At 47.4% G+C, this 14716-nt stretch overlaps 1 protein-coding gene across 1 annotated transcript in view; it reads left to right on the top strand.

The window, feature by feature from the left end:
- The window catches only part of POLRMT (RNA polymerase mitochondrial), a 423694-nt gene that overhangs the window by 208861 nt on the left and 200117 nt on the right, over window positions 1-14716 (top strand). The window contains exon 11 of the mRNA XM_082261183.1: window positions 4978-5100. Coding sequence (XP_082117309.1) covers window positions 4978-5100 — 123 coding nt within the window. The remainder of the gene's footprint in view (window positions 1-4977; window positions 5101-14716) is intronic.

Here is a 14716-nt window from a genome sequence, read left to right as displayed (position 1 = left end):
GAGATCTCTGCAAAAAGAGATTCTGGTGAAATGGGACAAGAATCCAGTGTCTCTAGAGGTGGCTTTGTTCTCTGGCACTTCGAAAGGGAAATTCTTCTCCCCCTAGGTGGTTGCCACCATGAATGCCAGCCTGTCCGGTTGGGGAGACGTCCTCAGCACAGCTTGTGCTCAGGGAGCTGGACTCAGGAAGAGTCTAGACTGCCGATCAATGTACTGGAACTCTGAGCGATCGATCAGACTTTGGATCATTGGACAATTCATCTTCAGGGATGTCCGGTACGAATTTAATCGGACGATACCACGGCCGTGGCCTATGTCAATCACCATAGAGAGGAGGTAGGGAATATTGGCATCGATGAACACAGAACAGAAATGGGAATTCTTCAAAAAGACTATATGCAAACTCACTGCAAAGTATATTCTCATGGGCAATACGTTTAAAAGGCTAAAAATAAAATCTATGTGGCTCATGGCCAAAAATTTTAAAAGCTCTAAATTATAAGAAAAGAGCTTTTAAAAAATATAAAAAGGAAGGAACACTATCCTTGTTTTAATTGTTATAAAGACTATAACTGAAGATGTAAAAAGGAAATCAAGGATGCAAAAAATTCAAAATGAACGACAGATTGCAAAAGATAGTAGACAAACCCCAAAAAATTCTTCAAATATATTAATAGTAAAAAGGTCAGGTCTGAGCATGGTAGGCCCTTTACAAATAATACAAAAAATGGTCACTTCCCCCACCTATAACTGGTCTTAACAACAGCAAGGAGCACTGGAAGGGCAAACACATGTCAAAAAAGCCAAGGGGCTTCCAGTCACAACTTACCAACCAGCCTGCGACCAACCAAATTAACCTGTATAACAGTATGTGTTAAAAACAGGAGTTTAGTTGCACACATGTGCAAATACATGCGTAAGCTGCAGGCCCCGGCAAAGGCACCCTGATATCTGCAGACCCTAACTAAGTAGTGGTTAATGATTCTTACACTGAATGGTCTAAGGTTATCAGTGGTGTACCCCAAGGGTTAGTGTTGGGACCCTTACTTTTTAATATCTTTAGAAATTATATAGGGTCTGGGATTAAAAGTACCATTTCAGTCTTTGCAGATGACACCAAACTTTGCTGTGGAATACCTTTCTTACAGGATGTCTCCAACTTGCAAGCTGACCTCAATGCACTGTTTAATTGGGCAACAATGTGGCAAATGAGGTTTATTGTTGATAAATGTAAAGTTATGCACTTGGGGGCTAAGAATATGCATGCATCATACATACTAGGGGGAGTAGAACTGGGGGAATCCATAGTGGAGAAGGATCTGGGTATCCTGGTAGATCATAAGCCTAATAATAGCATGCAATGCGAAGCTGCGGTTTCCAAAGCAAGCAAAGCCCTTGTATTAACAGAGGCATGGACTCCAGAGAGTGATATTATTTTTGCCCCTGTACAAATCCTTAGTAAGACCTCATCTGGAATATGCAGTTCATTTTTGGGCACCAGTTCTCAAAAAGGATATCGAGGAACTGGAGAAAGTGCAGAGAAGGGCAACCAAACTGATAAGAGGCTTGGAGCAGCTCAATTATGAGGAAAGATTAGAGGAACTGAATTTATTCTCTCTTGAGAAGAGGAGATTAAGGGGGGATATGATCAACATGTATAAATACATAAGGGGTCCATATAGGAAACTTAGTGTTGAGTTTTTCACTTTAAGGTCAACATGGAGGACAAGGGGGCACTCTTTATGTCTAGGGGAAAAGAGATTTTTGTCTCCAAATATGGAAAGGTTTCTTCACCTTAAGAGCTGTGAAAATGTGAAATAGACTCCCTCCAGAGGTGGTTCTGGCCAGCTCACTAGATTGCTTTAAAAAAGGCCTGGATTCTTTCCTAGGTGTACATAATATAAATGGGTACTAATTTTTATAGGTAAAGTTAATCCAGGGAATAGCCTTTTGCCTCTCGGGGGGGGGGGGGGGGGGCAGGAAGGAATTTTTTCCCCTGCTGTAGCAAATTGGATCATGCTTTGCTGGAGTTTTTCGCCTTCCTCTGGATCAACTGCGGGTATAGGTTGGTGTATATGGGATTGTATGGTTGGGTTTTCTTTACCTTTTTTGTTGGTTGAGCCAGATGGACTTTTTTCAACCTGACTAACTATGTAACCATGGGGGCACAAGAAATGTCCTGGAAGATCCAGCCCCCTCTGCTGAACACATTCCATGGAAGGTACAGAAGTTTGTGGCATAGTCTCAGGATCCTCTGACTGACGCCGCAGACGCATTGATGGCTCCTTGGCGTCGGTATCGTCTGATTTATGCCTTTCCCACCTCTCAAACTTCTGCCAAGACTCTTGTGCAGGATCGAGACAGCATGGGATTCTGGTCTTTCTAGTGTCTCCGGACTGACCTCGCTGGTCTTGGTACGCCGATCTGGTATGGCTGGTTGCTGATGCTCCTTGGAGACTTCCTCTCAGGGAAGATCTGCTGTCCCAAGGGCCAGTCTTCCATCCTGCTTTACAGACGCTGGTTTTAAAGGCTTGGCTGTTGATAGCTAGGGATAGTCTGAATCGGTTATTCCTACGCTGTTCAATGTTTGAAAATATACCTCTAGGAAGATCTACCATTGTACTTAAAAGATGTACGTTTCGTGGTGTGAGTCTTTTGGGGTTTTCCCTCACTCCTTTTCGGTGGCTCAGATCTTGGCTTTCCTCCAACGGGGGGTTGAGCAACGCCTGGCCTTGATTACTATCAAAGGCCAGGTTTCGGCCTTGGCGGTTTTTTTTTTTCAATGTCCATTGGCCACACATTCATTGGTGCATATCTTTACTCAGGGAGCTCGACACTTGGTTCCTCCAGTGCGGTCTCCATTACCGCCGTGGGTCCTCAAATTGGTTTTGTCAGTTATCCTGGAATCTCCCTTCCAAAATATTGGGAGGTTCCCCTGCTTACGTTGTCCCTGAAGGTGGCCTTTTTAGTGGCGTTTACTTCTGCGTGCAGGGTGTCAGAGCTTGCGGCGTTTGCTTGTCGTTCACCTTACCTGTTGGTTTATAGACCTAAGGTGGTTCTTCGTCCTTGTTCGTTGTTTCTTCCAAAGGTTGTCTCTGATTTCCATTTGAATGAAGACATTGTGTTGGCTTTCCTATGTCCCAGGCCTAAGCATCCTAAGGAAATTGCTCTGCATTCCCTGGATATGGTTCAGGCAGGCAGGGTGTACCTGGCAGCTACAGAGTCTTTTAAGGAGTCAGACTCACTATTTGTACTCCCGATTGGACCTCGAAAAGGGTTGGCCGCTTCTGCTGCGACCATTTCCAGATGGATCAGACAGACTGTGATTCAGGCCTATTCAATTAAGGCTCTGGTTCCTCCTTTCCCTGTTAAGGCACAATCTACTTGGGTGCTTAGTGCCTCCTGGGCCTTCCATCATCAGGCATCAGTGATGCAGGTTTGCAAAGCGGCCATCTGGTCGTCTGGGCAACTTTTACTAAGTTTTATAAAATGGATGTGTTGGCATCTGCAGATGCTTCTTTTGGCCGCAAGGTTTTGCAGGCTGCTGTTTAGTGGACCTGGTTCTCTTTGACGGCGTGTTTTTTTTTTTTTCCCCCCAGGTGAGCACCAGTTGTTATGGTTGAGCTCCATGTTACTTGGTTGGCTATGGTTAGCCTTGGGAGTTTTTTTCTGCTGTTTTTTCCACTCCTCATGTTAACCATTGGGACATCCCAAAGCAGTGGTAAAGAAGAATCAGGAGCTGTGTCTGTCAATGAACGAAAGAGAGAATGCGATTTTTGATTTACTGTAAAATGCATTTCTCTGATGTTCATTGACAGACAGACACAGCATCCACCCATCTGTGGAGTTGGCTTTCTTCTGACATGTCTTGTAACAAAACGGAGTGCCTATAGCTGGGTGTATACCCACTCGGACTGCCCATAGGCGTATCACATCAGAGAAATGGATTTTACGGTAAGTCAAAAATCCCAGTTTTTTTTAAAATACAGTACAGAACACAGGCCCCTTCCTTGCGGCCACCCAATATTGTTTACAAAAAAACTAGTGTTTTATTAAGTGGATGGGGCTAGATAAGCATGCAGTAGGGGAGACCCTAGCAAAGCTTTTTTTTTTTTTTGCCAGTATCCTGCCACCTGAAGGTAGCTTAAAAAAACTTGAGGTCTGTGAATACAAGTCCTGTATCCTTTACGGTACTCCAGGATAAGGAACTTACAGGTAAGGTAAAATTCCCATTTGACAGCTTATAATAAAAACAGAGCATTGTAATTTAAACAATTTATTGCATTAAAACCTTATATGCTCCTAAAAAAATAAAATGATTTGGGTATGCAAATTATTCGCTAGAGTGGTCTTGCATCTAATCATCAGAGACCCGAAAGGATTAAAGCTTTACTAAAACCACAACCGTAAAATCAGCCTGTATATGATGCAGTAAAGCATGCTTGTTATGCTCATTGTGGAATAATACTCCCCATTGTGTAAAAAGGCTGCTTGATCTTTTATGCACAGATCTTACTCTTCTTCCACTGACTCCAGAATGTGTCCGGATAAGACCAAGCCTCTTTGAGTCAGGCTGCACATGCTCAGTTTGGTGTGTATTGCTAGATTTTTTATTTATTTTTTTATTGGGAAAGTGCATGTGATCAGCACAGGGTCAATTAGCACTGTCCAGACAGAGGGTCAGGTGTCCTGGATCCTGATAGGACAGCTAGTCCATGAAAACTCCTCCTACAAGCTTTACCAGGAACTGATGAAGTCACAAGGCTGCTATATACTGCTTAGGAGAAAAGGTATTTAGCAGTTTATTTTTACTAAAATAATTGCATTTCCATGTGCTGTGTACTGTGGGAGACCAGATATAATGAATTTAGGGTCCTGGGTTTAGTAACACTTTAAACCTTTCAATGTTTATATTATTATCTTTCCCATTCTTTTCTTTAGTTTTTGCAGTATTGCTTACTTGCCTATTCTTCACAGGGAAGGAAATGGTGGATGGAAGCAGATGAGCCCTGGCAGGCCTTGGCATGCTGCATGGAAATTTCAAAAGCTGTACGTTCCTCGGATCCTGCAAACTACCTATCCCACTTTCCTGTGCATCAGGTACATACACACATTAACTGCTAAACCTGCATTTATTACGATTTGACTCTAGATTTGTTTAGGCATGAACTAAAGTAACCCCCAAATCTTCCTCTATACCTCTAAAGCAGGGGTATTGAATTTAAAATTCATGGAGGTCCGATTTAGTAAAATTTTCTTCCAGCAGAGGTCCAGATTGCATTTTTGCGTGATGATTCGGATTCTTTACATCACAGCCCAGGTGTGCAGGCACGACAGCCCATTCATTTGAATGGGCTGTTGTGTCTACGTTTTCTGCTGGGAAAAGGCCCTGGCACCTTTTTAAAAACGCTGTCGCATGGAAACTGCATGAAGCGTATGTACCATGCAATTTCCATGTGTGAGAAACCGCACCTTGTATTTCATTGCGTTTAAGAGTCAATTGTACCCCTGCACGTTTTCTGTGCAGCTGCTTATCCCCCTTCACATCACCACTCACAGCACTGTCCCCCTTCAGATCACCACCCCCCACACACACACAGCACTGTCCCCCTTCACATCACCCCCCCCCCCCACACACACACACACAGCACTGTCCCCCTTCACATCACCCCCCCCCCCCCCCCCCCACACACACACACACACACACAGCACTGTCCCCCTTCACATCACCACCCCCCACACACAACTGTCCCCTTCACATCACCACCCCCACACACACCACTGTCCCCTTCACATATCACCCCCCAAAGCGCTGCCCCTTTCATAACCCCCAACCCACAGCACTGCCTCCCTTCACATATCACTCCTGCAGCACTGCCCCATTCATATCCCCCCACAGCACTGCCCTTTACCTCCCCCCATAGCATTGCCCCCCTAATATCCCCCCCACAGTACTACCCCCTTCACATATCCCCCCAACAGCACTGTCCCTCTCACATCCCCCCAACAGCACTGTCCCTCTCACATCCCCCCACACCACTGCCCCCTTCACATATCACTCCCGCAGCACTGCCCCATTCATATCCCCCCACAGCACTGCCCCCCTATTATCCCCCCCCACAGCACTGCTCCCTTCACATATCACCCCAACAGCACTGTCCCTCTCACATCCCCCCACACCACCTCCCCCTTCACATATCACTCCTGCTGCACTGCCTCATTCATATCCCCCCACAGCACTGCCCCCTTTACCTCCCCCCACAGCACTGCCCCCCTATTATCCCCCCCCCCACAGCACTGCCCCCTTCACCTCCCCACACAGCACTGCCCCCCTCACATATCCCCCCCACAGCACTGTCCCCTTCACATATCCCCCCGTCAGCACTGTCCCTCTTACATATCCCCCCAACAGCACTGTCCCTCTCACATCCCCCCACACCACTGCCCCTTTCACATATCACCCCAAAGCACTGCCCCTTTCACATCCCCCTCACAGCACTGTCTCCTTTTACATCGCCACACACACCACTACCCCCTTATATCACCCCCACAGAACTGCCCCTTTGCATCACCCCCACAGAACTGCCCCTTTGCATCACCCCCACACACATACACAGCACTGCCCTGTTTACACACACCCCCATAGCACTTCCCCCATTTACATCAACACACACCACTACCCTCTTGACATATCACCCCCACAGCATTGCTCCCATTTACATGAATCCCCACACTAACCCCCTGTACATGATCTCTGCTCCCCAATCATCTTTCACAGCCCTGTCCTCCCTTCACTCTCCTACCTTACACAGAGCGGAGAGCAGGAGGCGAGACAATCTCGAGGAAGGCAGAGGAACAGCAGCACCGCATGCATAGAGGCAGCCGACTGTGTGCCTCCCAGCCAATCACCTCCCAGCAGCTGCTTCCCTCCATTCAATGCCGTTCCCGCCCCCAGTCCCAGTCCCGCCTCCGGTCATCCGCCCTGCTCTGCTAATGACAGGCAGCAGAGACAGGGAAGAAAACCAGCAGCTGATCGCGGCGGTCCTGATGGAGCAGCAGCTCGGGCCGGAAACGGACCGCGGGCCGCCACTTAGTGATGCCTGCTCTAAAGAATTACACCTTTCTTTTAGCTTGTTCCTGTAGGAAGAAACTATTTTTATTACTCCTTTTTACAGTGAGTATAATTCTTTTAGGGGCAGCTGTTGTAAAGAGGAGTCCGCTGGGTGCCCTAGGTCAGTACATGAAGGCAACCTCCCCCCCCCCCCGCCCCCCCCCCCCCCCTATTCAGTTCAGAACTATATCTTCTTACAGCCATTTTACTAAGGGTCGGCCATAGACGTAGCAAATTTCACACTGGTTACAGGAAAAGCCTGATTCCCCCATCAACACAGACAGTGTTGACAGGGGAATCGCTACCACAGAGCCATTGTGTTCTCCGGGCAGGGGTGGGGGAAGCCATCCTCACCAGGAGAACCCAGTGACTATTGTAACCAGCAGGGTGGTTTTACCCAAGTTGATTGATTGATCGATCGACTTGGATACAATCAGTCTGCCCATATATTGTTTGAATTTTGTCTGGTTCCTGACGAACCGGCCAAGATTTGAACAGTCTGTGGCTGGCTATAGTGTGTGGGCAGTTTGTTGGGAGTCAAGACAGCTGCATTGTTTTGTTGGGACTGCCAGAGATGGGGGCAGAGTTTTGCAGTCCAGAAGAGAAAAATTTAAGCAGAGCTGACAATAATCTTTGGGATTTCAGTGCAGCTGGGTCAGGGTTCTTGGTCTACTACAGAATGTACAGATTGATGATGATGATGAGGCCTGGGACTCCTTCAAAAAAGGAGTGGCACAATGGCTGGATGTCAGACAGCTTCCCCCTTATCAGGGGCACACTCCAGGGCTGCCCACTGTCCCCACTTTTGTATGCATTGGTGGCAGAACCGCTGGCCATCGCGATTCGGGCTCACCCAGGCATCCGTGGGCTTCGGATAAACTCCCTGGATGAAAAAATAGGGATGTACGCCGATAACACTTTATTGTTTTTGGCTGACCCGGGTGACTTCTTACACACTGCTCTGTCCCTGATTGGTCAATTTGGCTTATTCACGGGTCTAAAGATTAATTGGGATAAGTCCCAAATTCTACCCATAGATGATATATCCTCATTCCCCATTAGTCCCGATTTCCCACTATACAGAGTGAACCGGATTAAGTACCTGGGAGTCCATGTGACAGCCAAGCCAAGAGACTACGTGCCGGACAACTTGCAACCCCTTTTTGCCTTGGTCAAAGCCAAGACTCAAATGTGGACCCGCCTGCCTTTGGGGGTAATGGGCCTTGTTAATCTGGTGAAAATGGTCCTTCTGCCTAAGCTGCTCTATGTACTGTGGCATTCTCCGATATACCTTCCCCTTCGACATTTCCTGCAGCTGGAGTCCCTTCTTAAGCCATTTGTGTGGGGGTCCTCCAGGCACAAACTATCTTGGCGAAAGCTTAAGAATCCCACCAACCTGATCTTAATTTATATTCTCTCGCAGGGAAATTATCACATCTTTTTCACCTCAACTCTACAGATAGGGAAAGGTTCCTGGCTTTCCTGGCACCATCCTGGGCTCATGCATCCACGGATCCATTGTCAATCATTGTGACGGGTCTCCACGGGGCGGAGGAGAGAGGCAGTTGTGACTCTATGCTGTACCATTACCGTCGACTATGGGATGTATTTTCCGATAGGCTGGCTCTCCCTCTGCTCCATGAACACACCCTACTATGGCACAATGCTTCACTCCCTGAGTTTCAATCTATCCCAGGTGTGCATGTGTGGGTCCAGCTTGGGATCACTTTTCTGTCACATATCCTTATGAATGGCATGCTTAAGACCTATGATGCCCTGCGCAATCAATTTGGGCTGCCTGACTATATGTAATTTCGCTATTTACAGATCCGCCACGCTTTCCTTCGCAATTTCCCCAACCGATCCCTGTACTAGCCCCGATCTCGGTACTGGAGGTGGTTCAGAGCTATGACCCTAGTCACCTTATTTTGATTCTTTACACCATTCTGCATGAGCCGGCTTCCACGGTTCTCACATATACCCTCAAGCCTAGATGGGAGGAGGATGTGGGAGACCTGGAGGATGATGAGTGGAGTGATGCTTTAGATGCCTGTAAATTGGTCTCCCCCAAACTGTCTGACCGCCTTACACAACTATACGTTCTTCACCGAGCTTACCTTACTCCTCTCATGACAGCCGTTACAGACGTGATGCTTCTGATCTTTGTCCTATGTGTAGACTGGACCGGGGATCCTTTTACCATTTGCTGTGGAGCTGCCCGGATTTTCAGGGCTATTGGGCGCAGGTTGTCAAATTTCTACACGACACTATGGGCTCCCCACTCTCACTGTTCCCCAAGCCATGCCTATTGGGGATTTCCCACGACACCAGTATTGATAAAGTTACTACCATGTTTTTACACGAGACCTTATTCCTAGCTAGGAAAGTGATAGCACGACAGTGGATGCGAGACAGACCCCCCACTTTCCGTGACTGGGTTCGGGAGGTCAACAATACGCTGCCCTATAAAAAGTTGGTTCATCGAGGGTGTCCTGCCAAATTCAATAGGATCTGGGACAGATGGCTGCAGGCTTCAGAGACGTGCTCTTGAGTCCAAGTTTACCTCCCTGATTAATATGCTGATCTGTCTTTCTAAGCTATGTTTGCCCCCGGGCGTTACCTATACTGCAACAATGCATCTTATATCTGTTTAGTGACCATAATGCATGTACCGTTTGTATTCTCGCTGCTTTTGAACCCATATGACTTCTTGTATTCTCATGGCTACTTGTTTCTCTGTTTGTTCCTTTGTAATTTCTTCTTTTTATCAATAAAGAACCGGTTTGATTCAAAAAGGAGTGGCACATAGGACATTGCTCTGAGCATTCACAGCTCCATCTAAAGTTTGTGTGTCTCATTACAACCATCCTAGGCAGTGTCCCCCTCCTCCACAGTAAAACACAATAAAGCAAATAACAACTAGCTACAAAACAACCATAAATCATCTTTAGTAGACCTTGTCATTGGCTAAATCTTTAAGAAGACAGTGAGGAGGCTATTCAGTGGGCTGCATATGAGCTCCTGTGAGCTCTGGGAGGTACAACAGTTGTTTGTTATGGTAGTCATTTTTAGCACAGTTGGTTTAATCACACGAATTGCTGGCATGATGATTAAAGGGGGAATTCCAGTCAAAAATACATTTTTTCCTATTAATAGTATGTTACATATCTTTAGCTTTGATATTATTCATTTTTGGCTAGCTCCTTGTGGAGCTTAGAAAGTCTTATCTAAGCTTGACAAACAGAATCTTCCTGTTCTTTACTGACAACTCTATTTCCTGTTATCTGACATTTTCATGGCGCCTTTTACTTCCTGAAAACGTTGTCCTCCTCTCTTGCCCGGGCATGCCTACTATTCATTACAACCGCCCCTGTCCTGCCCACCCCCGCCCAGCCCCACCCCCATCCCTCCACTCCATCCCTCCTGTCCTTAGAGAACAATATCCTCCAGTCTTGAAAGCCTTGTTTTGGCTAACCGCTTCCTGAGAGAGAGAGCAGACAAGCAGGCAGGGTATGTATGTTATGCTCACTGCATGTGGCTAAAGCAGCACATGGCACACACAGAGAGACACACACTTCTTACAAACGATGATGTCCCTTCCTAAAATTAATTATTCATGTTGAAACACGCCCAGCAGCTGGGGAGTAATGGCACGCCCAGCTGCTGTAAAAGACAGAGGGAGCTGAGGAAATAAAATCACGTGACCGGAGCACTTTTGAACAAATAGAAGGTACAAAGAGACTTCTTTAATTTATTTGCACTATACAGATCAATTTTAAAAGCTTATTACATGTCAATAATGATTTTTACTGTGCTTGCCTGTAGTATTCCTTTAATATTTATTAATGTAATCATTACATTAATTATCAATCACCATGCCTGCAATAAGTGAGGTTATGTATGCGGTTTTCATTACTTTTTATTCATGTTTTTTCACGATTGTATATATACTGTATGTATGCCACGGTACTCGGGTGGAAAAATCCTGTCTGCTCTCCCTCTGCCAAAAGTTCGTAACTGCAGGCTCAGTTTGTGTGTGTGTGTGTGTATGTGTGTGTGTGTGTATATATATATATATATATATATATATATACATACACACACACACACACACTATGTGTATGTATGTTTATATGCATTGATGTGTATGTATGTCTACAATTTTTTTTATCCTGACTCCTACTACACCCTTTACTATCAAAGTGCAGCTCCTTGTGAAAAGCAATTCATGCTTGGATAACTTTTCAGAGGAATTTCACAGGTGGTGAGGAGGTGATATGTTGCAGGGTGGTTGCAGCACTGCCCCATTCATCAGTAAAACTTGCCGAACACAACAGGTCGTATAATTCCTGCCATAACTGCAGAGCCTTGTAGCTACAGCATTTGTACAACCCTGTCTGCAGCCTCTGCAGATAAAGGGAGAGTAGTTGGCTCAAATACATTTTTACCATCCCCCAACCTGACCGGTAAATAAGCCCTTATGCTAGGTTTACAATATAGTGGCTCTGTGAGCCGCATTTGTTTAGGTATGACAGCCCATTTGTTTGCATGGACTGTCGCCAGGGCCGCTGATAGAAATCATGGGGCCCCGTACAGCCTACCTGACGGGGCCCCCTTCAGCCCCACCCCTGGCCCCTCCCCAGACCCCGCCTTGAAACAAAGTGCAGGTTTGTCTTCAAGTGATAATTTATCATGCTATGCCATGCCATTCATAGTAAATGTGCAGAGCGCAGTACAATCACCACACCATGCCATATTGGCATCCATAGTAAGTGTGCAGTGCAATGCAGTATAAAACTCACAATGGACAATCAGCTGCTTCTGCCTGCCGCACAGCCACTCGCTCTCTGTCTTGGGCCTAACTCAGAGCTGAGCGGAGGAAGATCACTCTGCAAGGGAAGAAAATAGGCGGCAGGCAGCCGGGACTTGAAATTAAGCCACCATGAGGATCAGGCCCGGAATACACATGCGTTCGAAATATCTAAAAAAAAGTCCCTCCACTCGCACCAGCACAGAGGTCAGAGAGGGGCCCAAAAAAAGCAATTAAACCCCTGCTAGTAAGAGCAGAAGAGCGGGGGGCAGTGGCGTAACTTGGGTTGGTGTCACCTGGTGCGGTAAACCATGGTGTCACCCCACTGAGCTCTCTCCTGCAACAGAGACTGCAGACATCATACAGGAGACAGCCAGAGACTGCAGACATCATACAGGAGACAGCCAGAGACTGCAGGCATCATACAGGAGACAGCCAGAGACTGCAGGCATCATACAGGAGACAGTCAAAGATTGCAGGTCTCATACAGGAGACAGCCAGAGACTGCAGGCATAGTACAAGTACTGTGGGTGGTGTAAATAGCTCTGGGGAAGCCTGTCCTCCCTTTCCTTCTAAAATAGACCTATGTGACCCCCCTCCCCCCCTCCTCTGTGTGCAGCTATGGCAGGAGCTCTTCTCACTTACATTAGCAGTGTCCCAGTCCAGGTGGCATGTCTCCTCACACTCCCAGCCCTTCCGTTGTCAGTGGGAAGTACAGCAAAGGTGAAGGTGGAGCAGCTCAAGACGAGAAAGTTACATCTTCCTCATGCCGGGGTCTCCATGCACCTGATTGGTTGCTGGAATGCTAGACAGGCCCAGCAACCAATCATTTTGACAGGCCGGACTTGGACGTTCTGGGAGCTCTGCCACTGGTGCAGGCATTTACCGAAGACTATCAGATTGTCTCAAGCTGCCCGGGCCCCCCTGCTGAGCTGAGGACACAGGGCCCGGTACAACAGGGCCAGTTGTACTGGCTTATCAGCGGCCCTGACTGTCGCGCCCGTGTTTCATGTAGGAAAAAGGTTCCCGCACCATTTTTAAACTGCAGCAGCTGGGAAATAACATTGGTGCAAAAGCACTGTGTGATTTCCCAGCGGTTCCCACATCTAAAAAGCACATTTTTAGATACTTGAGGATGCCATTAAGAGTGAATGGCAGCCCCATGCGCCTGTAAAGAGCAGCGTGTTTTAGCTGTGACAGCTGACTTTTGTCCTTTGTGTACAGCTCGTCTCACAACCAGCTTCTGTCTAATGCGCATGCTTGAAAACAGTATCAGATTGGCTTCCAATCACGGCTCGCAATCAATCAACTTTGGTACATTCTGACTGGCCGTACGTGGTTTATATCTCGGCCGTTCCCTGCTGAACCGGCTGAGGTTCGGATCGTCTATGGCCAGTGGCGGCCTGTCCATAGAGGGCGCAGGGCCGCCGCCCCCCCTAAAAAAAAAGAAGAAAAAAAAAATTAAATTTTTTGCCCACTAGGGGTGCCGGACCTAGTGGTGGGTATGGGGGGGGGGGGGGGGTTTCCACCCACGTGCAGCGGACAGAGGCGCCAATTGGCGGCCTTCTGGGGGTCATCGGGGCGCAGAGCAATACCTGTCTTCAGTACATGTCTTATCTACAATACCTGTCCTCTGTATCTGTCCTTTTATGTAGAGTACCTGCCCTGTCTATATTACCAATCACCTCCAGTTATCTGTCCTCCTATGCAGAGTACCTGTCCTGCATAAAATACCCATCATCAGTATCTGTCCTTCTATGAAGTGTACCTCCCCCCCTGTGTGCACCCTTCTGGGGGAGATCACAAGTCTAAGATTATAACGGAACCTGCAGAGAGAACCACACTGGTCACATGTGGAGTGATGAGAGAAGAAGCTGCTTACCTTTCAGGCAGGATGTGCTTTCATAGAGGCAGGCAGGAGAGAGCAGTGCTCATCCCTGCTGCCATTCATCCTATTCCATCCCTGCTGCCACCCATCCCATCTGCCACCCATCCCATCCCTGCTGCCACTCATCCCACCCCATCCCATCCCTGCTGCCACTCATCCCACCCCATCCCTGCTGTCACTCATCCCACCCCATCCCATCCCTGCTGCCACTCATCCCACTCCATCCCATCCCTGCTTCCACTCATCCCACCCCATCCCTGCTGCCACTCATCCCACCCCATCCCATCCCTGCTGCCACTCATCCCACCCCATCCCATCCCTGCTTCCACTCATCCCACCCCATCCTATCCCTGCTGCCACTCATCCCACCCCATCCCATCTCTGCTGCCACTCATCCCACCCCATCCCATCCCTGCTGCCGCTCATCCCACCCCCTCCCCCCCATCTCTGCCACTCATCCCATCACCGCTGCCACCCATCCCTTCCACCACCACCGCTGCCACCCATCCTAACTATCCTCTAGCATGTACTATAAGTACTATATATACACATCCCTTACCTGTGTACCTAGAGCTACCTTGCTGAAATGCGTGCATTATATCTAGCTGGGTGTCTTTGTACAGTATATGCCGACCAACAGTATCTGCTCACCTGTCTCTCTTTAGCACTAATGCAGACCAATCCATCTTTAATTTCTGTCTTTCTGTCATTTCACTGTCAAAAGGTGACTACCTAAACTTATGGACCTCCCCAGCATCTGTCCTCCTATCTACAGTACAGTGCTCCTATCTAAAATGCCTGTCTTCAGTACATGTCTTATCTACCTATCCGTAATAGCTTTCCTCCTATGTAAAGTACCTGTCCTGTTTATAATACCCATCCTCAGTATCTGTCCTTCTATTTAAAA

Source organism: Pelophylax lessonae (genome assembly GCF_965119305.1).
Source record: "Pelophylax lessonae genome assembly, chromosome: 1".
Lineage (NCBI taxonomy): Eukaryota > Metazoa > Chordata > Amphibia > Anura > Ranidae > Pelophylax > Pelophylax lessonae.
The sequence above is the reverse complement of the archived record's forward strand: the minus strand, read 5'-3'. Positions and strand labels throughout refer to the sequence as shown.